At 34.0% G+C, this 25,630-nt stretch overlaps 1 protein-coding gene across 3 annotated transcripts in view; it reads left to right on the top strand.

Moving 5' to 3' along the window:
• The window catches only part of relt (RELT TNF receptor), a 65,649-nt gene that overhangs the window by 18,064 nt on the left and 21,955 nt on the right, over nucleotides 1–25,630 (top strand). For all 3 annotated transcript variants that reach the window (XR_015514232.1, NM_207073.2, XM_087291836.1), the window contains 5 exons: nucleotides 11,516–11,590; nucleotides 13,706–13,795; nucleotides 16,279–16,463; nucleotides 19,424–19,476; nucleotides 21,299–21,553. Coding sequence is in view for 2 of the 3 variants with exons in the window: in NM_207073.2 (NP_996956.2) it covers nucleotides 11,549–11,590; nucleotides 13,706–13,795; nucleotides 16,279–16,463; nucleotides 19,424–19,476; nucleotides 21,299–21,553 (625 nt within the window). In the remaining variant the exon portion in view is untranslated. The remainder of the gene's footprint in view (nucleotides 1–11,515; nucleotides 11,591–13,705; nucleotides 13,796–16,278; nucleotides 16,464–19,423; nucleotides 19,477–21,298; nucleotides 21,554–25,630) is intronic.

Below are 25,630 nucleotides of genomic sequence, written 5' to 3'. Positions count from 1 at the left end.
AACTATTTTATAAATGTAAAAACTGCATGCAGTTGAAACTATTCAGATACCTGAAATCTTGTGCTGGGTTTTACCTTCACAAAAAATACTTGTTTGTTTATCTATCTGTGTATTTATCTGTCTTTCTGTACACTTATAAAATAATTGAAGCAATTTGGAAATATTCCATTTCTGTCTTTTTCATATTAAATAACCTATATCAAAGATAACAGATTTTTTAAATTAAAGTTGTAATTTAATATTTTTTATTTAAATAAAAAAGTAACATCTACACTCACTGGCCACTTTATTAGGTGCACCTGTCCAACTGCTTGTAAATGCAAATTTCTGATCAGCCATATGGCAGCAACTCAATGCATTTAGGCATGTTGACATGTTCAAGATGATCTGCTGCAGTGCAAACCGAGTATCAGAATGAGGAAGAAAGGTTCAGTGATTTAAGTGAAATGGTCTGAGTATTTCAGAAACTGCTGATCTACTGGGATTTTCACGCACAACCATCTCTAGGGTTTACAGAGAATGGTCCGAAAAAGGGAAAATATCCAGTGAGCGGCAGTTCTGTAGGCGCAAATGCGTTTTTAATGCCAGAGGTCAGAGGAGAATGGCCAGACTGCTTGGATGAGCTGATAGAAAGGCAACAGTAACTCAAAATAAACATTGCCTGGTCTGATGAGTCTTAATTTCGGCGGCCACATTTAGATGGTAGGGTCAGAAATTAGCATCAACAACATAAAAGCATGGATTAATCCTGCTTAGTATCAGCGGTTCAGGCTGGTGGTGGTAGTGTAATGGTCTTGGCTTACTTTAAGCCCATTAGTACACGGTGCTATCATGTCAATATGGACCAAAATATCTGAGGAATATTTCCAGTTCCTTGTTGAATCTATGCCATAAAGGATTAAGACAGTTCTAAAGGCAAAAGGTTGTCTAACCCGCTACTAGTAAGGTGTACCTAATAAAGTGGCGAGTGTATACTAAATGTATCTACATTTAAAAAGACTTTTCTTAATCTGAAGAAATTTTTTGTATTAAAATGAAATATTAAACTTCACTTTTGACCTAAATTTATTTTAAAATCTTAGGTTTAAAGATCAATCAAAAAAGGACTTTTTGCTGCCTGTTCAAACTAAACATTCTTATGATTTTTGGGAGGAGTCAGCAACTTAATTTTTTGTGTTCAGTCGACCTAAATTAATTTAAGTGATTAGGTTAACTTAATTGATTTTTGTTTTGACAACATGAAGGAATTGTGTAGTACCCAGCAGGTTTTACAGTGTGTAGAGATATATATATATATATATATATATATATATATATATATATATATATATATATATATATATATATATATATACTAATCATTTTTAAATGTAACGGTATTAAGAATCCGCTGCTTAAAACATATGCTAGAGTAGTTAGCGGTTCATTCTGCTGTGGCGACGACTGATATATCAAGGACTAAGCCGATGTAAAGTGAAAAAGTTTAATAATAATATAATACTAATAGTTTCCAAAAAGGTTTTCTTTGTCTTCCACTGCTCTGCCAAAGAGATGCAAACAAGTGAAATGCAGGGTCCCAAACAATTCATTCATGTTGTCCCAACTCAATACAAGTAAGTTTAGCTAACTTGGTTTTGACAAATTTGAGTGGAATGAACATAAAATAATTAAGTATTCCCCAAAAAAAAAAAAGTTAAATAAGCAGTTTAAAGATATACATTTTATTGTATTTATTTTATTTATTTATTTATTTATTTATTTATTTATTTATTTATTCGAGTTTGTTAGGCTGATCAAGATCCTCATACAAACAGTAAAGTTTTGATAACATCACTTTGTTTATAGTTTCTCGGCAGTCAACCAATGAATAGCTTCCATACAGTGGTATTGTTAACAGTGAATCATTTCGATTCACGATTCAGAAGAAACCACAGTAGGATGATGCACGTGGCTCATAATCCCTTGCTCAGCTCTGAATACTTATAAGCAACACTAAATGAAGCCCAGTGCAACTTTATGAGCAGAAACCCCCTTTTTATCCCATTGTCTATGCAGCTTTTATTTGGTGTCTCCTTTTGGACGCTGCAGTTGTTGCATAACTTTCCTCACGGAAGGATTGTGGTGGTCACCGACCGACCGACCGACCGCAGCACGTGGTTGTCAAACACATGCTAGATATACAACAATACCAGATGAAAAGGGTGGTCAAGTCATTTAAAAACAACAGAGAAAAAGTGTCTGGCTTTTAAAATCTTGGTGTATGTCTGTCAGGCTGGTGTGGATTTTAAAGAAGTATTGAACAGGAAGTGACATGTGGTGGTGTGGCACATGTTAGCAGTGAGACTTGCTGACAGAAGTTACAGGACAAGCTCACATGGCTGGAATTCTTTCACATTTGCTTGTTTTAGTTTGCTCTCAATTAAAAGTGATGCTTAAAAGTATTGAGGTCAGCAATTATTCCACCAAAAAAGTTAAATTCTGTCATCATTTACTGACTCTTCACTTGTTCAGTCAAAACCTGTTGGAGTTTCTTAATTCTGTTCAACACAATAGAAGATATTTTGCAAAATGCTGATTGACTACACAAAAACAATGCTTTTCTTACTCAGATGTTTTGTCTTGTTTCTAGTCCAAATATGTACAACTTTTTAAATCTAGACAAGCAAAACATATTGTCTTGTTTTACGAAATAATAGGCCAAAATGAAGCAAGTTTTTCCTTAAAATAAGCAAAATACACTCACCGGCCACTTTATTAGGTACACCTTACTAGTACTGGGTTGTACCTGCTTTTGCCATCAGAACTGCCCTAATCCTTTGTGGCATAGATTTAACAAAATACTGGAAATATTCCTCAGAGATTTTGCTCCATATTGACATGATAGCATCACACAGTTGCTGCAGATATGTTGGCTGCACATCCATGATGCCAATCTCCTGTTCCACCACTTCCCAAAGGTGCTCTATTGGATTGAGATCTTGTAAATGTGGAGGCCATTTGAGCAGTGAACTCATTGTCATGTTCAAGAAACCAGTCTGAGATGATTCGTACTTTATGATATGGTGTGTTATCCTGCTGGAGGTAGCCATCAGAAGATGTGTACACTGTGGTCATAAAGGGATGGACATGGTCAGCAACAATACTCAGGAAGGCTGTGGCGTTGACATGATGCTCAATTGGTTCTAATGAGCCCAAAGTGTGCCAAGAAAATATCCCCCACACCATTACACCACCACCACCAGCCTGAACCATTGAAACAAGGCAGGATCCATGCTTTCATGTTGTTGATATCAAATTCTGACCCGACCATCCAAATGTTGAAGCAGAAATCGTCTAATGTCTAATTTTGGTGAGTCTGTGTGTATTGTAGCCTCAGTTTCCTGTTCCTAGCTGACAGGAGCGGCACCCGGTGTGGTCTTCTGCTGCTGTAGCCCATCCGCCTCAAGGTTGGACGTGTTGTGTGTTCAGAGATGCTCTTCTGCAGACCTCGGTTGTTACGAGTGCTTATTTGAGTTACTGTCAGCTCAAGTCTGGCCATTCTCCTCTGACCTTTGCCATCAACAAGGCATTTGCGCCCACAGAACTGTCGCTCACTGGATATTTTCTCTTTTTCAGGCTCTTTTTCTCTGTAAATCCTAGAGATGGTTGTGCATGAAAATCCCAGTAGATCAGCAATTTCTGAAATACTCAGACCAGCCCGTCTGGGACCAACAACCATGCCACATTCAAAGTCACTTAAATCACCTTTCTTCCCCATTCTGATGCTCATTTTAAACTGCAGCAGATCATCTTGACCATGTCTACATGCCTAAATGCATTGAGTTGCTGCCATATAATTGGCTGATTAGAAATTTGCGTGAACAAGCAGTTGCACAGGTGTACCTAATAAAGTGTAATCTGCAATTCATGGGGTAAGCAAAATAATTTTAGCTGCATCCCAAATGGCACACTACACTATGCACTCATGCACTATGTACTTATGCACTTACACACTCAACAGGATAGTACATGTATGTAGTGTCGTCCCAAATGGCACACTTATGTTTTTTTACTAAGCGAAATTTCAAACCGTTTCCCTGATGACGTTTGACGGTTGCCAAATCAGTGAAATAAAAAACCGAATTTTCAAATAATACCTGCCGTGAGTATTGCCGCATTCACCATCGGGAGGCGCTATAATCACTCTCGTAGGAGAATTTTGCTTTCACCATCCAAAATAAATAAAGTTATCCAACATGTGCGCCCGATAGCTCCGCCCCTTCCGCTAAGTAGGCAAACCTGCGGTCGTTGAGTGCATGAAGTGTCCATCATTCCACACTTCATTTTAGCGGCTGAATGAGTGCATCATCCGGGTAATTAAAGTGCACTTATAATTTTTAGAGTTTTCAGTGTGAACACACTACTTACACTATTTATACTGCAAAATGGCATAGAATAGTGCATAAGTATGCGATTTGGGACGCAGCTACTGCTTTTCCTTTTGACATAGGATTATTGTGCTTACCCCATTGGCAGATTATTGGGCTTGTTTTAAGGAAAAACTCACCTAATTTTAGCTTTAAATTCTATTAAAACAAGACAATATGTTTTGCTTGTCTACAAAATTATTATATGATTTAGTAATATTATTTTGGGATAAGGGTTGCACGATTTTGGAAAATATTGCCGGATATTGCAATATTAAGTATTTCTGTGAGATATATACAGTATTGCAATAGGAATATAATTTCACCCGAGTGCTTGAATAGCTCTATTTGGCTGCAAAATAATTAATTTAGATTTATTGTAAGGGTGTAAATCACGTATAAAAAATAGTAAAAAAATCGCAAGCAAGAAAAATTACAATAGAGCAAAGAAAAAAGTCAAAACAGGGGTAAAACAGTGTTCAGGTACAGAAATTGAATAATGCAATGTAAAATAAAACTTAATAAAATTCAGTAAGATTATTCTTCATTAAAGTTACAAATGTTGTACGTTATTGTGCCCAAATGCTTTACACTCTCTTAAAATGCCTTTTAAACACATGCAAATGATAAAGTTTCACCCTGTTATGGGTATACTTTGGTATGACTTCGCAAATCTCTTGTCTTCTCAACTATAATCCCAACTCAACATTGCATATCCTACAATGTGACCATTTCAGACACACAGATTGCAATATCAATGCTGATATGATATGTTGTGCATTCCTATTTGTAATGCAATATTATATTATAACTTTTTTTGAATGGAATGTTTCTTTAAGAAACTTTATTAGGTCAAACTAAGACATTTTTGTCTGTGATCAACCAGAAGTATCATTACTGATCCAAGATTTCAGTTGTTATTAGTCAGCAAAAATGAGTTGTGCTTTATATCTGGCTATATTTAGTTGTAACCAATCAATACTTCTGAAAGCTTCACAAGAATGTGTCAATCAGGAGATGGCTAGACTGTGGTTTTTACCCTGAAGTTTTGGCTGTAGAATAGAGCTCCACTCTTGGACCGGGACTCTTATTTTGTCTTGCATTATGGCTCAATTCCGGTCTAAAAACTTCTGGATCGAGCTACAAAAAAAAACGCCACGCGTCCACAAGTCAATCCAGGGCAACCTCTTAGGTTGTTTCCAATTTGTAAACATGACAGATCCTAAAATGGATCGTTCTTGGTGATTGTTTTATGTTTGTTGTTGTTTTATTTACTTTATCCCGTTTTTTTCATGCGCTCCCAAAAGCCACGGAATGGGAAATTGGACAGTATGGAGATGGAGCTGCAAGAACTGTAATTACTGTTCGTTGGGACTTTATTGCTTTTTAATGAAAGAGCTAAATATAATCGCGTCTGACTGGCAGCTGATCTCGAAATGTGGGGGCTCTTTCATTCTTTGAACATTTCTCCCAATTCGCCCTGTCATTTGCTCAGGAGGAATTGCCAAAACTGTGAACTTATTTGTTTGTTGCATTCATTCGTTTTAGTTTTTTTTTAAACATGCAAGTTTAAATAGATTAACTAGTCGTGATTTTAGTTGTTGCCCACCGGATGTGGTTAAGACTGCGTGTGTTTAGCAGCAGTTTGGCTTTTTTTGAAGGCGATGATTCCACATTTTAAATGTTTGTTTGTTTTTTTTGTTTTTTTTTTATTGGGAGATTTAATCCAAGAATGATTAATTAATTAATTGTAAAGAAATAGTGGAATTTATAGGGTGATAAGAACGAGTTACACACTTCAATACTTTGATAGTGTTCAAAGCTTAAAATTTAAGTGCGATCTTATAAATGTTGGTCTCTCCCACATTTATTCTAAAGCACTATAAAGCATTTGACAAACATTTATTGTATTTAAAAAAATTTTTTAAATCATTTCGAATCTAATCACTTCAACTTGGTTATTTTAGTTTACAGTCAAATGAAAACTAAAAATATAAATAAAATTATATTTCAGATTCTCAATAATTTAATACAGCGTTAAAAACATGAAAGTGCAAATAATATAAGTACTGTATGTCAATTTTTTTTTTTTACATTTTTAAAGTCAACAGAGCATAAATAGTAGATACTTCATTCATTCATTTTCTTGTCGGCTTAGTCCCTTTATTAATCCGGGGGTCGCCACAGCTCAATGAACCGCCAACCTATCCAGCAAGTTTTTACGCTACCTGAACCACATGTCTTTGGACTGTGGGGGAAACCAGAGCACCCGAAGGAAACCCATGCGAACGCAGGGAGAACATGCAAACTCCACACAGAAATGCCAACTGAGGCAAGGCTCGAACCAGCGACCTTCTTGCTGTGAGGCGACAGCACTACCTACTGCACCACTACTTCGCCCCTAGAAAACTTCATATTTCTAAAAAAATAAATAAATGTATATATATATATATATATATATATATATATATATATATATATATATATATATATATATATATAATTTTTTTTTATTATTATTTTTTTTTTTTCAAATAAATATTAAATATATCAATTCTAGGTCCCATTTGCAATGTTACATGGGAAAGAAATGGAGTAAATATATATGTTTTTAAAGAGATAAAATAAATTAAAAACTGTTCATAATAAAAATAAAAACACCTTTAACCGCGCTCATAGACTTCCATAGTTGTTTTAATTCCCTATTATGAAAGCCAATGGATACCATCAACTGTTTGGTTACCAATATTCTTCATCTGGTGTTGAAGAAAACATTTTTTAACCCCTCAAACGTCACCCCCACTTTTTTTGAACATAGATATAAAAATGACATGTTCAATTTAGGGTTGTCTCAACTGAAATTTGATGCCAATTGGTACTGGAGTTTTAAAAGTGCCCATTTCTTGCGAACATTTGGAGCACAGCGCAGATTTGCTATTGTGTTCATGTGCTGATGAATCGAGGCTCTAAAATGCTCCTGTGTCAGTAAACAGTGGTGAGTAATCATTTCTGATTAGTTTTCCAGCTAACAATTGAGCAATGTTGAGCATTAAACATCCCTGATATGCCATAGAGGTCACGTGCTCAACATTGATCAAATGTTAGCGGGAAATGGTCATTTTTAAACTTTCAGTACCTGTTGGTATGGAATTCCAGTATCGAGACAACCCTAGTTCAATTTAAAGGATTTCCAATCTTCAACCCTTTGGTGCAGATATTTAAGCTTGGTCTCATTTTTAAAAAAAAGACACTAGCTAAAGTAAAATAAGTTTTAAAAGTTGTTTATTTTATAATTTATTGTTTCCTACAAAACTGGGTTTAGCCCTCATTTGACAAAAAATCTAAACTAAATATCTGAACAAATTATGTTCCAAATTTGAAGTTGATATCTCAAGAAAAAGAGCTTTCAATAACATTTTGTTTGGCTGCAGTACCAAAAATCATCACCAGTTGATATACAGTTTCCATTCATGACCATCGAGGAATGTGAACCATATTTTTTATATACTTTTAACAATATTTAGTAAATAGACATCAAATTCTAAAGCAGAATTCGCAGTTTGGTGGTATTTAGCCTCTAAAATACATCTTATACATTTTTACATGTGGATTGCTGTAGCAAAGTATTAATTTACAACTCTGTTGAGCATCCTAGTTGCAAATTAATAAATTGCTGTTGCTCTGTAATATCTATAATCAGTCAGCAGATTTGGACACTAGAAATTCTTAGCTTTCAAATGACATATAGTGTCTCATGATTGCTTTATGTTTAGATGAATCACCTCACAGAGTGCTCCAGTTTCTCCCACAGTCCAAACACATGCGCTATAGTGAATTGGGTAAGCTAAATTGGCCGTAGTGTATGAATGTGTATGGATGTTTTCCAGTACATCCTGACAATCATAAAAGAAACTGATACAGGAAACTGTTTAATTCTAATATCCAGTGATTTTGTCTTCTTGCTACAATCACTTTCACTATTAGTAGACATGTGTAGTGTAGATAATAAACTTTCGCTCTAGTCATGCACCCAAATCAATGGTATAAAGCAGCGTGGGCTAAAATGTCACACACACACGTGCTGTCTGAGCTCAGCTATTGTGTTTTATTCATCAACTTTTATATCCTTCACTTGGGTTTAACTTGAGTTGCTTTAAAAAAATGAAAGGACACCACCACAATGTGTAAATCATGTGATTGGAGGGTTGTGGTGAAAGGGGAGGAGCCTGTCTGGGTGGTGGGCAGAGCTGTGGTTTTGAGTGGCAGTATAAGGAGTAACAGTGTAATGCAGGCAGGTACAGTCAGAGAGTGAGCAGAGCATCCTCAGCTGTTACTACAGCAACACAACAGCAGCGGCAGTCTGGGGTGAGTCAGGTTATTAGTGTCAGTGTGTGTTAAAAGCAGAGATTATGCTATTTATTTTGCGATTATTTTAGTATTTTAGAAGAGTTGGTGAATTTTTGTATAATTTTTGGGTGATTTTTCACACTATTTATGTCTTATGATGTAAGTTGTGATCTTGGCTGTGCTTTAATATATTTAAATTTAATGAAAACTCTGAATGTGTTAATATCGTATGAAGTTTTGGCATAAATGTAAAGCATAGATATTTGAAATAATGATTAGATTAGATTTGATTCAACTTTATTGTCATTACACGTGTACAAGTACAAGGCAACTAAATGCAGTTTAGTTCTAACCAGAAGTGCAATAGCAGCTAGTGCAATTATAGAAAAACCATGGTGGTGTTTACAGATGGAAGTACTATGAACATTATATACAGGTTGTATTGACTATGATCTGAGATTTTCAAATGATGAATATATGTAGAGGTTGTTATCAATATTTAGAGACATGCAGAATTGCAGATATATATGAATGTCATTACAACATTTGCAGTGGATATCTACAATTCAAGATGAATTAGTGCAATGTAGTGCAATGAATGCGAATATTTAAATTGAACTGTGTTGTGTTGAAGGGTTAAAGGAAATGTTAGAAGTTCTTATGCCTTCAGAATTCTCTATTAATAAAACGAGTACAAATTGTTCCTTTAAAGCTCATGATCATCTGAAATAGTTCAATAGTTATCATATCATAAAAAATAAGTTGTTTTAGTTTGACCAACTTAAATTGTAATTTCTTTTGGTGAAATAAAATAAATAGTAGTGTCTGATCATTAAAATACAGTTGAAGTCAGAATTATTAGCCCCCTGTTTATTTATTCCCCAATTTTTGTTTAACGGAGAGATGTTTTCAACACATTTCTAATCATAATAGTTTTAATAACTCATCTCTAATAACTGATTTATTTTATCTTTGACATGATGACAGTAAATAATATTTGACTAGATATTTTTCAAGACCCTTCTATACAGCTTAAAGTGACATTTGAAGTCTTAATTAGGTTAACTGGTTAGGGTAATTAGGCAAGTTATTTTATAACAATGGTTTGTTCTGAAGACAGTCTGAAAAAAAAAATACTTAAAGGGGCTAATCATTTTGACCTTAAAATAGTTTCTAAAAAAATAATTGCTTTTATTTTAGCCTAAATAAAACAAATAAAAACAAAATATTATTAGACATACTGTAAAAATTTCTGATAAACATCAATTAAGAAATATTTAAAAAGTATAAAAATTCCAAAGGGGGGCACAAATAATTCTGACTTTAACTACCGGTCAAAAGTTTAGGGTCAGTAAGATTTTTCAATGTTTTAAAATAAGCTTCTCCTGTTCACAGAGGCTGCATTTATTTAATCAAAAATACAATACATATTGTAAAATTGTGAAATGTTATTGAATTTTCAGCTTCATTACTCCAGTATTCAGTGTCACATGGTCCTTCAGAAGTCACTCTAAATAGAATTATTATTATTATTATTATTATTATTATTATTGATGGTAATAGTAATAAAACAATAATGATTGAAGTAATAAATTAATTTAAAAATGCAAACAATAAGAATGCAGTTATTTAGAAATGTAATAAATATTTAACACTTTAACTTTCTTTTTTTATTACATGTAATAAATGATGCCTTGATGAACAATACTTTTCTTTAAAAAACATGAAGAAAAAACTGATATACTGATACAAACTGGTACACAAGCTGTCTCTGGGGTGGTACCTTTTCAAAAGGTACACAATTGTCCATGAAGGGTCCATTTTGGTACCTTAAAAGTATGTATTAGTACCTAATTTTAAGAGGAAAACTTTTGTACTTTTTAGGTACTAACATGTACCCTTGAGGTATTAATATGGACATTTTAGGTACAAATTTGTACCTTTTAAAAAGGTACCTCCATAGTGACAGCTCGTGTATCTTTATTTCTGAGAGTGTAGTGTGAGTATAATAGATAACAGATATTATTTAGCTAAAACTTTATGTGCAATCAAAATAGCATAAATCATCAATGGTATCAAAAAATACCATTATTTTGAAATAGTCTTAAGGTCCTTATTATTCAGTACAGCTTTTTATGTAAACATTATAGCCATGTTGAACAATAACAAATAAAAAAAATATTAAATAACACCATTTAAAACTTTAAAACTAAAAAAACTTCTTCAAACTAATGATGTAAACTAAAATAAAACTGATTCAGAGCTGTAAAGTATTCGTGATTCAGATCATTTGAAGCAAAGCAAAGTATATTTTACAATGAAGCGTATTTAGAGATCTCTTTTTAATCTTTTTTTCAGCCAGTTACTGGTTTAAGAAGTGAAAACTATCATCATAAACTTATTAATCTAGTCTGCTGTAAATCATGAATATTGCACAGTATGAGAGGAGTCTGATGATATAGTCCAGTATGTGATCATCAGCACATGCAGTAAGTGGTTTTTGGCTTGACTGGGCATATGTGCTCTAAAAATAGTCCAAGAAAAGCAGTGCTGCCCCAAACCACAGGCCTGCTTTAGTTCTGCCGACTATTTATACCATGCTTTACCTTATAGATGACTTCTGTATGCGTACAAACCCACTGTGTCCATCACAGGAGAGTCCAAGTGCTGTTTACCTGGTTTTGGTGGTTTGTGCTGACGCTGACGATGTTATATTTACTGTGTGTGTGTGTGTCATTGAGCTCCTGTTGTGTCTTTTTCAGGTTACATGAATATAGAAGAATATTTTGAAGAAGATGAAGAACCACCTTTACTGCTCAGCTCCTGTCTGTCTGATCGTAAGTGTGTGTGTGTGTGTGTGTGTGTGTGTGTGTGTGTGTGTGTGTGTGTGTGTGTGTGTGTGTGTGTGTGTGTGTGTGTGTGTGTACTCTGTGTCTCTCCTCTCCCTTTTCTAAATGTTCTTTCTTTCACTCCTTCACCTGTGATGCAGCCAGTAAAGAACAGTTCATTCTGTAACACACAATACAATGAGTGGCTACAATCTGGGACATTAACAATGCTGCAAGAGAATACTGGCAAACCTGCTGTTCTTCATGCACTGGATATTTTTCAGATTTTGTTTCCATTATCTCTTGCGTGTCATATTATGAGAAAGTGTGCAAAATATGGATTTAATATTGTTTATTTTATTATATTTTATCTATTTGTATAAGTAAATTTCCAGTACTTTATTATCTTTTTAATTCAGTTTCTCAAAAAAAAGAGTATGGCAACACGGTGGCTCAGTGGGTAGCTCGCTGGTTCGAGTCCGGGCTGTTCCAGTTGGCATTTCTGTGTGGAGTTTGCATGTTCTCCCCATGTTGGCATGGGTTTCCTCCAGGTGTGTGTGTGTGTGTGTGTGTGTGTGTGTGTGTGTGTGTGTGTGTTTGCCAGTACTGGGTTGCAGCAGAAAAGGCCTGTTGTATTAAACATATGCTTGAATAGTTGGCGGTTCATTCCGTTGTGGCAACCTTTAAGGAATAAAGAGACCAAGCTGAAGGAAAATGAATGAATGAGTCTGGAATCTCCACTTTGGTTGCATTTATGGGCATCAAGTTTTATTCCCCTTCTCTTAGGGCTAATTATAGTTACTAAAAATAAATAAATAATCGATTTGATATTCTTAGAGTGATTAAAAGAGATTTCCAAAATGTTTTGATTTGTCCCACGTACAGATTATTATAAGATAATGCCTTATTCGCATTTAATCAAAAAATGAAAGTTCAATTGCAAAATGAAAATTTCTCTCAGCCTCCTTTGTTTATGTTGAGTTATTTCACTTTAAAGACCAGAAAAGTGACTTAGTCTTTGCCATAAAAGTGATATAACTGAATATACACACAGGAGCATAGAAAAAAATGCTAATTTTAGATGAAATTAAATTAATTTTTTGAAAATTATAATTTTTATTAGCTATAATTTGAAACAATTGATGTATATAGTGGTCATAAAAATTATATATATATATATATATATATATATATATATATATATATATATATATATATATATATATATATATATATATATATATTTTTTTTTTTTTTTTAAATCTTATTCAGGCTAATTGAACAAAAAATGTTTAGACACTATGTTCCAGTCTTGTCCATTAGTATTTATTTTAATATCTAGATTCACAGTTGGATTGCTGTAGCCAATAGCAGAAAAGCACCTACATGGGAGGCGAGTTTAATTAATAGTAAGTGATTGGTCAAACTTGATTAAACAACCTATATGCATTCAATCATTCATTTTCCTTCAGCTTAGTCTCTATTTCAGAGGTCGCCACAGAGGAATGAACTGCCAACAGTTCAGACTATTTAGGTCAGATATCCATACGTAAAAATGTCAACCTTTTTTTTACCCTTAAAAGAAAACTACTTTGTTTAGGGTATATCAGTCAATTTTACCTAACTAATTTGTCTTGCTTTAAAGTGCACTTTACCTTTCTGCGTTTTACCAACTATTTTACATTACAGTTCATCCAGCAGGTCATCTGACCTAAATATTCCTAACTAAGAAAATGGAAATATAATATAAGGGCTGCACAATATATGAAAAATGACAATGCAGAGAGATGTGATAAATTAAAGTTATAAATAAATATAAATAAAGTTAGAGAAACTTGTTCATGCTTTTATCAGCAGCAGGGTGGATTACTGTAATGGACTCCCACAGATTTCACTGTTATGTCTTTCTTTTTGTTTTTCATTCTTTTATAACCTGTTTAACACATTTTGATCTCTTTTTAATCACTTTTATTATTAGTTTTTCTTTTCTTATACTTGTCTCTTTTACTCCTGTTTAAAGCACTTTGAATTGCCACTGTGTATGAAATGTGCTATAGAAAAAAAACTTGCCTTGCCTTAGCCATCAGTTCAGGTGTTGATTTAGTGTTTTCTGTGTTTTTTTAGCTGCTGGAGTTATGGGGGACATTAGCGACGCAGTGTCGGTGGGAGGACGGCTGTGTGTGTCCGGTCTGTCCAGCCGGGCACGAGCCCACGGTAAGAGAAAACACCTCCAAACACACACAAAACACAATTTTGTTTCTGTACATCCTGCTTTCTAAACTCTGGCACTCTTGTTTGGGTGTACAAACATACCAGATACTACAACAGTGTTTAACTTTATTGCATTTTGTCACAAATGAGGAAGAATTTCAATAGAATGATGCAGGAATTTTCTTTAATCTTTTGAAGAAGGAATCACACTTAAAAAGACAAAACCTGAAGTGTTAACAAGGAACAGGTGAACTAAATAAGAAACCATGGTTACCAATGTATACTTGTTTTATTTTTTAATATATACACTATTTTTTTTCTCTTTTTTATTTTTATCATCTTTAATTTATCAGCATTACTGACACATTAACAAGAATTAAGCATCTGTTTTTAAAAACAAAGCATCTGATTTCAGGATTTTCCAAAAGGGACTGAAATGGAAAGCATTCAATTATTAAAAGAATGAAGTATTATAATAGGTATATATTAATAATAGTGGGCATGGCTCTTTATTAGGTAGATAAAAATATTTATTTATTTGCACAAGAATAACTTTAAAAACTAAAATCACACATTCATTTTAATAAAGTCGAGTGCTATTTTGGGGTTTACGCCTGAATTTTGCCTAGCCAAATTAAAAAGCTTACCAAATCCACATGCATGTAAATGCAAAGGTTTGGTATTGAATGTTCATAAAACTTGTGATTAGAATAAGTGATTAAAATAATTGTATATGTTGTCTGTTTTGTTATAAACCCCTCCAAAAAAGAGGTGCTTTTTTTTGTGAACTCAAATTTAAAAGGGTACCTTTAGGTTCTGTGTGGTCTTGGTTGCTGTAATTAATTTGTTGGTTCCTGCACATGTCAGTAATCATAGAAGAAAAGAAAAATAAGGACTTAAACCAGCGACCTTCTTGCTGTGAGACAATTGTGCTACCCACTGCAAACCCAATGCTGAGTTTATTATTATTATTATTATTAATTATTAGAACTGTCAACTCATTAGAACTTAAAAGAATCAATAATTTCCAAAAGGGACTGAAATGGAAAGCATTTACTATTTCTTATAATAAAAAAAATAAAGTGTTATAACATAATTCAATAAATAGTTTATATAACAAATGAAATGATCGAAAAGATAAGCTTAAGTATTATAGACACTTTAAAAATGAACATATCCTTATAAAAAAAATAATAGAATGCATTACTTTTGTATAAAAAAATGTATACAACTCTAATTTCTTACACTTTTTGGTTCAGTTTATTTAATTTTTTCTTTTGCATTTGATCGAACTCAACACATGTTAGCATTATAAAAATAAGTATTCTTTTAAAGTAAAACAGCAATTGCCTTGTATATATACAATTGAAGTCAGAATTATTAGCCCTCCTAAATTATTAGCCCCCCGGTATATTTTTACCCCAATTTCTCTGTTATGGAAAGAAGATTTTCTCAACACATTTCTAAACATAATAGTTTTAATAACTCATCTCTAATAACTGATTTATTTTATCTTTGCCATGATGAAAATAAATAATATTTGACTAGATATTTTTCAAAACACTTCTATACAGCTTAAAGTGACATTTAAAGGCTAAACTAGGTTAATAGAGTATATGCCGAGCCAGTGTGGTTCCCATACTGATAAACTTCCGGTGACCGGTTATTGTGAATTTTTTTCCCATTTTTTACGGTTCCTTTTACAGCACCGATGGTGTAATGTAATTTAAAAACATTCAGTTAAATAAACTTTGTCATTCATTTAGTTGTTCAAGTGTAAAACGAGAACAAAGGTCTTTTACTCGCACTCGCCCGTCAGAATAGGCTAGTGCAGAAGCTCCATTGAATACACTGGGGCAAAATAAATGCTCATATTATAAAGACATGGCGGGGAAAAGTGTAATTTAATGCAGTGCTTCTTGTACAATCTGAGACCCACTTTATATCGTATATTACTCAGCCAGTGGAGGTCGCTGATTTTTAAAGAAAAAAGACCTTAAACGCACAGATTTTTGCATTAGCATACAGTTCACGGGAAGCGCTTAACCCAGGGTACTGGCAAATTAAAAGTCCTATCAGCATGCTTCAGCATATTCGGCATAAGTTAATTAGGCAAGCCATTGTATAACAGTGGTTTGTTCTGTAGACAATCATAGCAAATATTGCTTAAGGGGGCTAATCATTTTGACCTTAAAATGGTTTTAAAATTTTAAAACTGCTTTTATTTTAGACAAAATAAAATAAAATAAATAAATAAAATAAATTAATAAAGACTTTCTCCAGGAGAAAAAAAAATATTATAGGAAATACTGTGAAAAACTCATTTGGGAAACGTCTAAAAAAAAAGAAAGGGCTATTCATTTTGACTTCAACTGTATATATTAACACATTTCTGCAGTGAATTTGACACCATGCTATGTGCACAGTTTGTTCTTTCCCAGTCTATGAGTGTCTCATCTGACCTGTTGTGTTTTTGTTTCTGTAAGGCCTGTGGGGAACCTGAGGGCACCCGGGAGATCGGGTTGTGCCGGATCTGCCCAGCGGGAACCTTCTCTGACAGTCAGGACACTGAGCCGTGCCGCCCTCAAACCTCCTGCGGGACGCTCAACCGATGGATCTCCACCAAACCAACCTCAACGTCTGACGCAGTGTGTGGAGGATGCCTTCCCGGGTACACAACACGAAACACTTACTCGTTGCTTCTTGTTCAAACGACTTATTTAAAATGAGTTAAATCAACACAATAAGGTTTTTGGGGTAACAACTTAATTGCTTTATATTCAATCCATTTAAATTTGCCAAGACGATTAACCAAATTGATTTGTTTTGAGGAAACGTGAAGGGATTGTGTGGAACCCTGCATTTTTTACAGTGTTCATCCTTTCACTGTTATTCTGAGGTTATTTTAATTGATAACCGCTTATTTGCATTTAAACAGCACTTCACAAAGCTTGTCCTACATACTGTAACAAGACTCCAATAGTAACAACTGGTGTGAATAGTATGTGGGCTTGGCTCTTTATTAGTTTAGTTTTAGTTTTATATACCATGGGCAAAATAAGTATTAAACAGGTCATGTTTTCTCCTGGGAATAATGTTTATAAAGGAGCTGTTGACATGGAATTGAAGCAGAGTTTGGTAAAAACCCAAACAATACAAACATAACTTTGTTGGAGTACTGTTACTTACTATACTATATCCGCAGATATACTCTTACTTAAGATGCCATTTTTTCACACAGAGTTAGGTCGATCTGCATTCTCTAAAAATACTCCATATGTACGCAATGAGCTTCATAATATACTACATATGAAGTCCGTACCATCTATCGCTATATTTAAAAATATTTTAAACACTGTCAATTTAGAACAGTGCACATGTTTTAATTATTGATTTATACTATTTTTGTGTGTGTTTATGTGTTGTGACATGTATTTTTTATTTTTTTTGTATCTTTGTCCTATGCTGCCTGACTTGACCAGGACTCCCTGGTAGAAGAGATATTGGGCCCTATCATACACCCGGCGCAGTTTGGCACAAGGCGTGGCGCAATAGTCTTTTGGTAGTTTCAGCTTGGCGCAAGAGTCGTTTTGAGGAGTTGCGCTACGCTGTTTAAATAGCAAATGCATTAGCGCTCATATGTGCGCCCATAGGCATTCTGGTCTAAAAAGGAAGGTGTTCTGAGGCGGACCGCTGGCGCTCTGCTATTTTGAGAAACTATAATAGATTTTTCATTAGACCAAAACAAACCCGGTCTAAACTCCAGCCCAGAGTTGCGCCTCGCTTACGCACTGCTTAATACACACAAGAGAGCAATAGGCAAATATCTTTACATATGAAAAAATTTAAATATTAAGGATATATATAGGATATAATAAGAATAGATATAGGATATAAATATAAAGGATTAAAATATTACAAAACATATTATTTTCTAGCCTACATAAATATGAAAAACCACTGCTTTTAAGCCTTCTTCATCTCGGGAGGCTTTTTCAGTTCATTCATAACAATTTGCTTTTGTATAATGTTATTATTATTAGCAGTATTATTTATTATATCCATATGTATATTTGTTTTATTAAAAACAAGCTTAGATTTGCCCACCTGTCAGGTTTTAGACCATATGGGGCAAAGCATGTGTTTTAGGATATAACTCAGGTTTTTGAGCACATTTTGTTATTATTGTTCATTTATTCATTTGCTGGAAATTAGAACTGAATTTAGAAATAGTTTTGAAACGAATATTTGCGCTTAACAAATGCAATTAATTATTTATAGACTAATTGATGTCTGTGCGTAAAGGTTTCCCTATCCACGAGCGAAAGTGAAAGGGATCCATTATCTCTCATTCTCACGCAGTAGATGCTCTGTTTTTTTCTGTTAAAAAACTGTTAACTGTTTGCTTGTGAAATGCTAATTTTTTCCACTTAGACTTACTTTGCGTCCTGTAAATAGCGAATGCGCTCTTGGCGCGACGCAGCTGGGTCTTAAAGGGAATGGAAGATAAGATTCTAATTGGTTTATTCTCAAAACACACCTATAACTCATTAAGAAAATAAACTCAACCCTTTTAGACCATGCGCCTTGGCGCAAGGCAGATTTCCCGTCCTTAATTTAGCAAAAACGCGCCCTGACACGCCCTGAAAGCGTTTTCGCCCTGCGTTTTGCGCTCTGCGCACGGACCGTCAAAATAGAGCCCATTGTATCTCAATGAGACATTCCTGGTTAAACAATTACAAAAATAAACAAATAAATAAATTAATTAATTAATTAATTAAACAAGACAAAAACATCATGAAAATGACCAAAGGAGAAAGCACAGAACTAATTAATGTATTTAATACTTTATATAAAAGGCTTTTTTAATGATAACAGCCTAAAGACGTAGGCTCATTCTCATATGGAGAATGAAGTCACATGCATTGTTTAGGTGTGAGGTTTTCACAGACTTCAACAGAGTGTCAAAATCTTGATGCTTCTGTGTGTCTCGTCTATCGAATCTGAGCTTTATTCTGTATTCTCTACTGGATTCGGGTCAGGTGATTGGCTGGGCCATTCTACAGCTTGATTTTCTTTCTCTGAAAGCATTTGAGAGTCTCCTTGGCTGTGTTTTGGATCATTGTCTTGCTGAAATGTCCACCCTGGTTTCATCGTCATCCTCTTGCTAATGTAGATGTTGGACTAAAGCAGCTGAGGAAGGCAGAGGGTTGCTGAAGAACTACTGAGAGATTTCAGCTACTGTCTGAGCTTTAACTGCCAGACTACACCTCCTTTCTTCATGTGTTCAGTATTTTCTCCCTGTGTCATTTCATTTTATTACACAGAACTTAGATTGTGAACTAATTAGATTTGTATATATGGATTTATTTGGTTGTTACCAACATCTGTTGAAAATTTCAAGTCAGCAGCACCTTTAGAAATGTGTGCAATACTCATTTTCATCGCTGTATTTGCACAAGAATAACTTTCAAAAACTAAATTGGCAAATTTTTTATCCAATCATTTTGCAGAGGAATTATTTGAACTGTAACTCATTAGAACTTACAAACCAGTAAGCATCAATAATGTCCAAAAAGGATTGAAATGGAAATCATGGGTGTATTTCTGAACTGGCTTATTTATTTTCAGGTTTCACCCTGCTGCTACACGGAGGCCCTCCACCCTCCACGCCTGCGTCAGGAGTAAGTGTTCAGCATTTAAACATGATGTTCTGCCAAACAAACTACACCACAAACCTGTTCACTCTGTTCACAAACAAAAAAATGCTCAGAACAAATATGATGCTCCATAAATATTTGAATTCGGTAGTATTCATGTTCGATTATGTACATTTTGCATTCGCTTGACGAGCAGTTTATGGTGCTAATGTATACTAATTTATTGTCTATTTTACTATAACTTAGTTTGACTCCGCATGTAAAATGGTTTTCTTATTCTTTACCATTGTCTTTAATGGTACATGGTGGTAGCATTTTTTTATATAAATCAAACAGCACAGGTTATATAAAATATAAAACAGTACATTTAAATCAATTCTTTGTTTATTAAATTAATAATTGTATATTTGAACTTAAATGGCTGATTTATTTTTAATTAGAACATTAAATTATGAGGATTGCACATTATGTATGATCAGCAAAAAAATTCACTTTAGTTTTTTAAATAATAAAGAAAAATAGTGGATAGCATAGTAAAGGAATATTTTTTTTAAAAATGAAATAAAAAACTAATTATGGAGGCATTGATCCCAGGCTCATTCTGGAAACGTAGTCCTGCAGACGTTTCTGGAGACCGCGAAATACGCCCTGGGAGGTGCATATTTGTGCAGTTTTTGTTTTCGCAAATCCACGAGAGGCCGCTGTGCATGCTTTTTTGCGTCTCAAATGCCTCTCGCGAACGCGCGCCATTTGCACCTGCGCTGTTCTCGCATAAAAAGCTGACGGAGGCCTCTGTCGAGCGACCGTCTGTCCGACTGACTGAATGACTGAACGGTTGACCACCCTCCTCCTTCCCTAAATCCAGGCAACAATTTACAAAAGCCATCTAGAAAAAGAAAAGCCCTCGTCCGATTTTGACCGCGTTTTCAAATTTCACCGCATTTTCACCCTGTTATGACAATTCGCTTTACTTTTTGGATTCTGTTTTTTGTCTTGCCTGATTTCTGGAACCGCTCTTCCCCGAATTCGAACCCAGTTGTTGCCGCGGCCGGCTCCTCCTTCTGGCCTGGCCTCCGCTCCGCCGACGTAACACGATGAGCTAACCGGACAAACTGGTTGCGGCGGGAAAGCCCTCCACATGGAGGAGGTGAGCCGTCAGCCGGCGAGCATGAAGAGGACCGGCGTCAAACCGCCCCGTAGCGTTCGCTTAAAAAAACAAAATGCAGCCATACCTATCTCCGGCCACGTAAATCGGGGTCTCCAGAAATGTCCGTGGGGCTACGTTTTCAGAATGAGCTTGAGTTGGTTATTTTGCAATATCTTTTGCGCTATTTTATTTTTGTTTGTAAAATAGTCTTACACCACTAATTATAATATAAAAGTCTGTTACTATTTGTAATCAGTTTTGGGTGAACTTTTCCTTTCAAAAAACTCTGTGATATGATTTTACGTTAGATTTAGTGGAATATTTATTGATGAATTGATGTTGAGGTATTATGTGGCTGATTTATTTTTAGTAAGAACATTACATTATGATGATTATGCATCATGTATGATCCACCAAAAAAAAAAAATTAAAAAAATTATAACATAAAATATAGTGGAGAGTGTTAAAATAAAAGTATTTTTTTTTTCAAAATGAAATAATAAAAGTAATTATGTAGATATCGATATTTTATTTGATATTTTATGCAATATTTTTATTTTTATTGGTAATCTGATCGAGTCATAGTTTTACACCCTAGTGTTATTATAATATAATGTCACTATTTGTAAATCAATAGCTATTATAAATAGTAATACAGCAGAAAGAGCATTGAGATCTTGTTTTGTGTTGAATCTGCAGAGCCGCACAGCCGGCGGAGACGAAACGTTGTTAAGGGCACCTCCATCAGGGCTGGAGCTGGATCTGGAAACACCACCAGCGTTCAGGCTCCAGAGGAGAAAACTACGGAGTACGCAGTGTTTGCTCTGGTGCCTGTTTTCTGCGTGATGGGGCTGCTGGGAATCCTCATCTGCAACCTCCTCAAGAAGAAGGGCTACCGATGCAGCGCTGAGAAAGACGGCATGGATGCAGAAGCTGCTACTCCACAGAAAGAAGGTACAAAACACAATCACAGCCCTGAATATTTATATATATATATATATATATATATATATATATATATATATATATATATATATATATATATATATATATATATATATATATATATATATATATATATATATATGTGTGCGTCTGTAAAAAAATGGCTACTAAAGTAATGAAGATTAAGCATTGGTGTTGTTTAAAGTAATACTTTTATTGGACGTACTTTAAAATATTGGTCAGGTAAAAGTGGGTTAAAGTATAACAGTATAAACGCTGTTGCATAAGATTGAAGGGTTTATTCTGAGAAAAACAGCCGTCCTGGATGTACTTTATTCTGCTTATTACATGGCTACTAGTCACAAAACATACAAATTAGACACAAAACATTGTTCTGAGTTTTAATAGTTTATGTAATAATATATTTAACTAAATGCAAAGCTGACAGCATGAAAACAGCTGATGGAGCAGCCGGCTGCAGTAAGAGGAGGGCTCAAAAAATGCATCCGAAGTCGGTCGGACACTTCCCAAATCTCGCTGTTTTACTGGCTGGAAATGTCACCAGTGACGGAGATCGCAGTCACGTTTTTTTTTCATCATAGGTGAAAAACCTCAAGAAAAAATTACTATGGTAATTTATAGTAAATATTATAGTGTTTTGAACAATTTTTTCAGCATTGAATTATGCTTATTGTTGTGATACCATAGCAACTATAGAATTTAAATAGCCGTTTTTATAATAGGCATCTAAAGACTACAGTATTGCTTTAAATTACTACTATATTTTTTTAATGTCGGAGTGGATGCAACTGAAATATCACTGTTTTTACGAAAAGATGACCACAATCACAGAAGATGAACAGCTCATTACTTAAAAGTCTGCATTTAAAATATAAATCTGTATAATCAACAGTGAGCCTAATTGTTAAAAGAATGACAAAATGCAGCTGAAGTCAGAATTATTCGCCCCCCTTTGAATTTTATTGTCTTTTTAAAAATTTTTCTCAAATGATGTTTAATAGAGCAAGGACATTTTTACAGTATATGTCTGATAATATTTTTTCTTCTGGAGAAACTCTTATTTGTTTTATTTCGACTAGAATTAAAACAGTTATTAATTTTTTAAACACAATTTTTTGGACAAAATTATTAGCCCCTTTTGGCTATATTTTTCTATAGTCTACAGAACAAACCATTGTTATACAATAACTTGCCTAATTACCCTAGTCTATCTAGTTAACCAAATTAACCTAGTTAAGCCTTTAAATGTCACTTCAAGCTGTATAGAAGTGTCTTGAAAAATATCTAGTCAAATATTATTTACTGTCATCATGGCAAAGATAAAATAAATCAGTTATTAGAGATGAGTTACTAAAACTATTATGCTTAGAAATGTGTTTAAAAAATCTGCTCTCTGTTAAACAGAAAATTGGGAAAAAAATAAACAGGGGGGGGCAAATAATTCAGACTTCAACTGTAAACAGCTTATACAGAAAGAAAGGTTTCAAGAAATGTAATTTGGCTATATTTTAAGTTAAGCAGCTAAATAGCAAGGTGCTTTTGAGTGACAGGTCATGACAAATGTTTGTTTATTTGCTTTGCTAGGAGTGTCCCTAGAATTTGGCATTTATTGAACAAGTGGCCCATTTCTATAGTAATTTCAGTCTTTCTATTGAGGGCATTAGAAGGTATAAAGGGACAGCACTTTACACAGACTTTACAAGATTCACAGATAGTGTTATAAACAGGTTGTTTTTGTTCCAGTCACATACATTAAATGTTTAATTATCTATTACATATGATATGGTACTGCCTATATTATTTCACCATATGTACACCATTATAAGTAGTGAATGTGCATGTCCATGGGGTGGTTGTGTTGGTGTGGTGTGGCTACAGGGCCAGGGCTGAATTTTTCTCTATAGTCAGTCCACCCCTGGTTCAGTTAAGGTAGGGTTAGGGACAGATTTGGTGGTATGGATATATAGCTTTAAGGATAAAAACAGGTATTTGCACAATAAGTACAATGTACTAAATCATTAATTTCAGTGTAAGTACAAGGTCACCGAATATAAAATAAGACTGATTTACTTGATCTCAAATTTAAATATTGATTTCTTTTATCTTAAACTTGATGCAGTCAATCAAGAAACCTTTTAATTAAAACTCCTGGAAAGAAGAGCAATCAAAACAGTCAAGCATATACTTCAGTGCAAATAGCTTATCTTTAAATACAGCCATTTAAAACTCTAATATGAGCACAACAGAGGCCTGATTGTTTCACTAAAATCCCCATTTCAGAGTGAAACTAAGCAAAATGACTGTCCACAATGAGAGCTTGTGTCTGTTTCTCTGCATTTGTATCAGTGGGTGGAGGCGCAGCTGTTGTGATGAACTACAGTAGTACAGTGACACGGGTTTATGATGATTCAGGTTCTGCCTGTAAAGCGGGGTAAATGACACCTTAATCACTGCATGTTTACCAGCTGAGTAAACACAGCAGAGCAGCCGGATTTGGGGCTTTTGTTCAGCTGACAGAATTGTTTGGGTTTAGCAGAATTACAATGATAAAGGAAGTTAGTTACAGTCAAACCCGAAATTAGTATTTCTTCAAGACTGACACTTTTTTTACCTCATTATCTTATAGGAGAAGCACGGGTCATTTCGGTCAAAAAGAAATAATGCTGGCTGAATAAAAGTCACTTCAAGTCAGAATTTGCTAGGGTCATGAGTAATAAATAATCTGAACGTATATATACACGATGGAGACTGTGATGTATTTGTAAGATGTCATGAAATGGCTTACAATGAGAGAACAGATGTTGGAGGATTTTGGTTAAATGGTGTTTTTTGGATGGTTGTGGTTTGCTTTTAGTCGTTGTGATTGACAGGTCAGTCGATTGACAGTGATTGACAGGTTGATCTTGATTGACAGGTTTATACCGCCCCCCCTCATGCCAGTATACGTAATAGAGGTTGTTGAAGATATTTAAATTGAAATGTTGTATAATTAGGGCTCGGCGATATGGCAAAAATGCTATCTGGATAATTATTTTCCATATTAAACGATAATGATATTTATTTATTTCGATATCAGTTGTTAATGCTTCCAGATTTAAAAGATTACCCCAACAATGACTGAAGCCACAAAAATTTGAGGGTCCATTAAATGGCATTGCATGTTTTAGATACATTTTTGGTGCCCGAAAATTGCACATTTCTGCTGTGTGATTGGCTCTTAGATCATTTATTCATTCATTTACTTTTCAACTTAGTCCTTTTATTAATCTGGGGTCGCCACAGCGGAATGAACCGCCAACTTATCCAGCAAATGTTTTACGCAGCGCATGCCCTTCCAGCAGCAACCCATCTCTGGGAAACACTACACTACAGAAAATTTATTTTATTTTTATTTTATTTTTATTTATTTTATTAAACTTTTTTATATTTATATTTTTAATTAATTAATTAATTATTTTTTTTTTAATCAGTGTGTGAACTGACATTATTAAGTATGTCGCTCACTTCTAAAAAATACTGTTTAATTGTAATTATCAAATAAAATCTATCAAATACATATTAAACATGTATAAAATTTTTTTTTTAAATAAAATGCTAACTCAGATATATGACAATATATGCAAATAAGACATGCAAGTTCATTTTTGGATTTTACATATATAAAATATGTCATATATGCAACATATATTTCAAATTATTACAAAAATGGCCAGTTAAATATATATTTTTTCAACCACTCAATTTAGAAATATGTGCGTACTGTATGTTAAATATATTAGCTATAATTTTATATATAAATGTTTATATATGGCCATAAATCAGATTTATGTATGGACTATTAGAATGAGCTAATGATTAAAGATTTCAAATGGTTTGTGTTTTTTATTTGTTTATTTTGACCAATGAGCCTAAACATGATCAAATAAACATACATATAGTAAAGAAAATAAACAAAAATGTATAAATATAATAAATATAATAAATAAATATAAAAAAATAAATAACTCAGAATTATTAGCCCCCTTTGGTTTCTTTGATTTTTTAAATATTTCCCAAATGATTTTT

This window comes from Danio rerio, chromosome 18 (genome assembly GCF_052040795.2).
Source record: "Danio rerio strain M-AB ecotype USA chromosome 18, GRCz13ab, whole genome shotgun sequence".
NCBI classification, from domain to species: Eukaryota; Metazoa; Chordata; class Actinopteri; order Cypriniformes; family Danionidae; genus Danio; species Danio rerio.
This window is presented reverse-complemented; position numbering and strand designations above follow the sequence as displayed.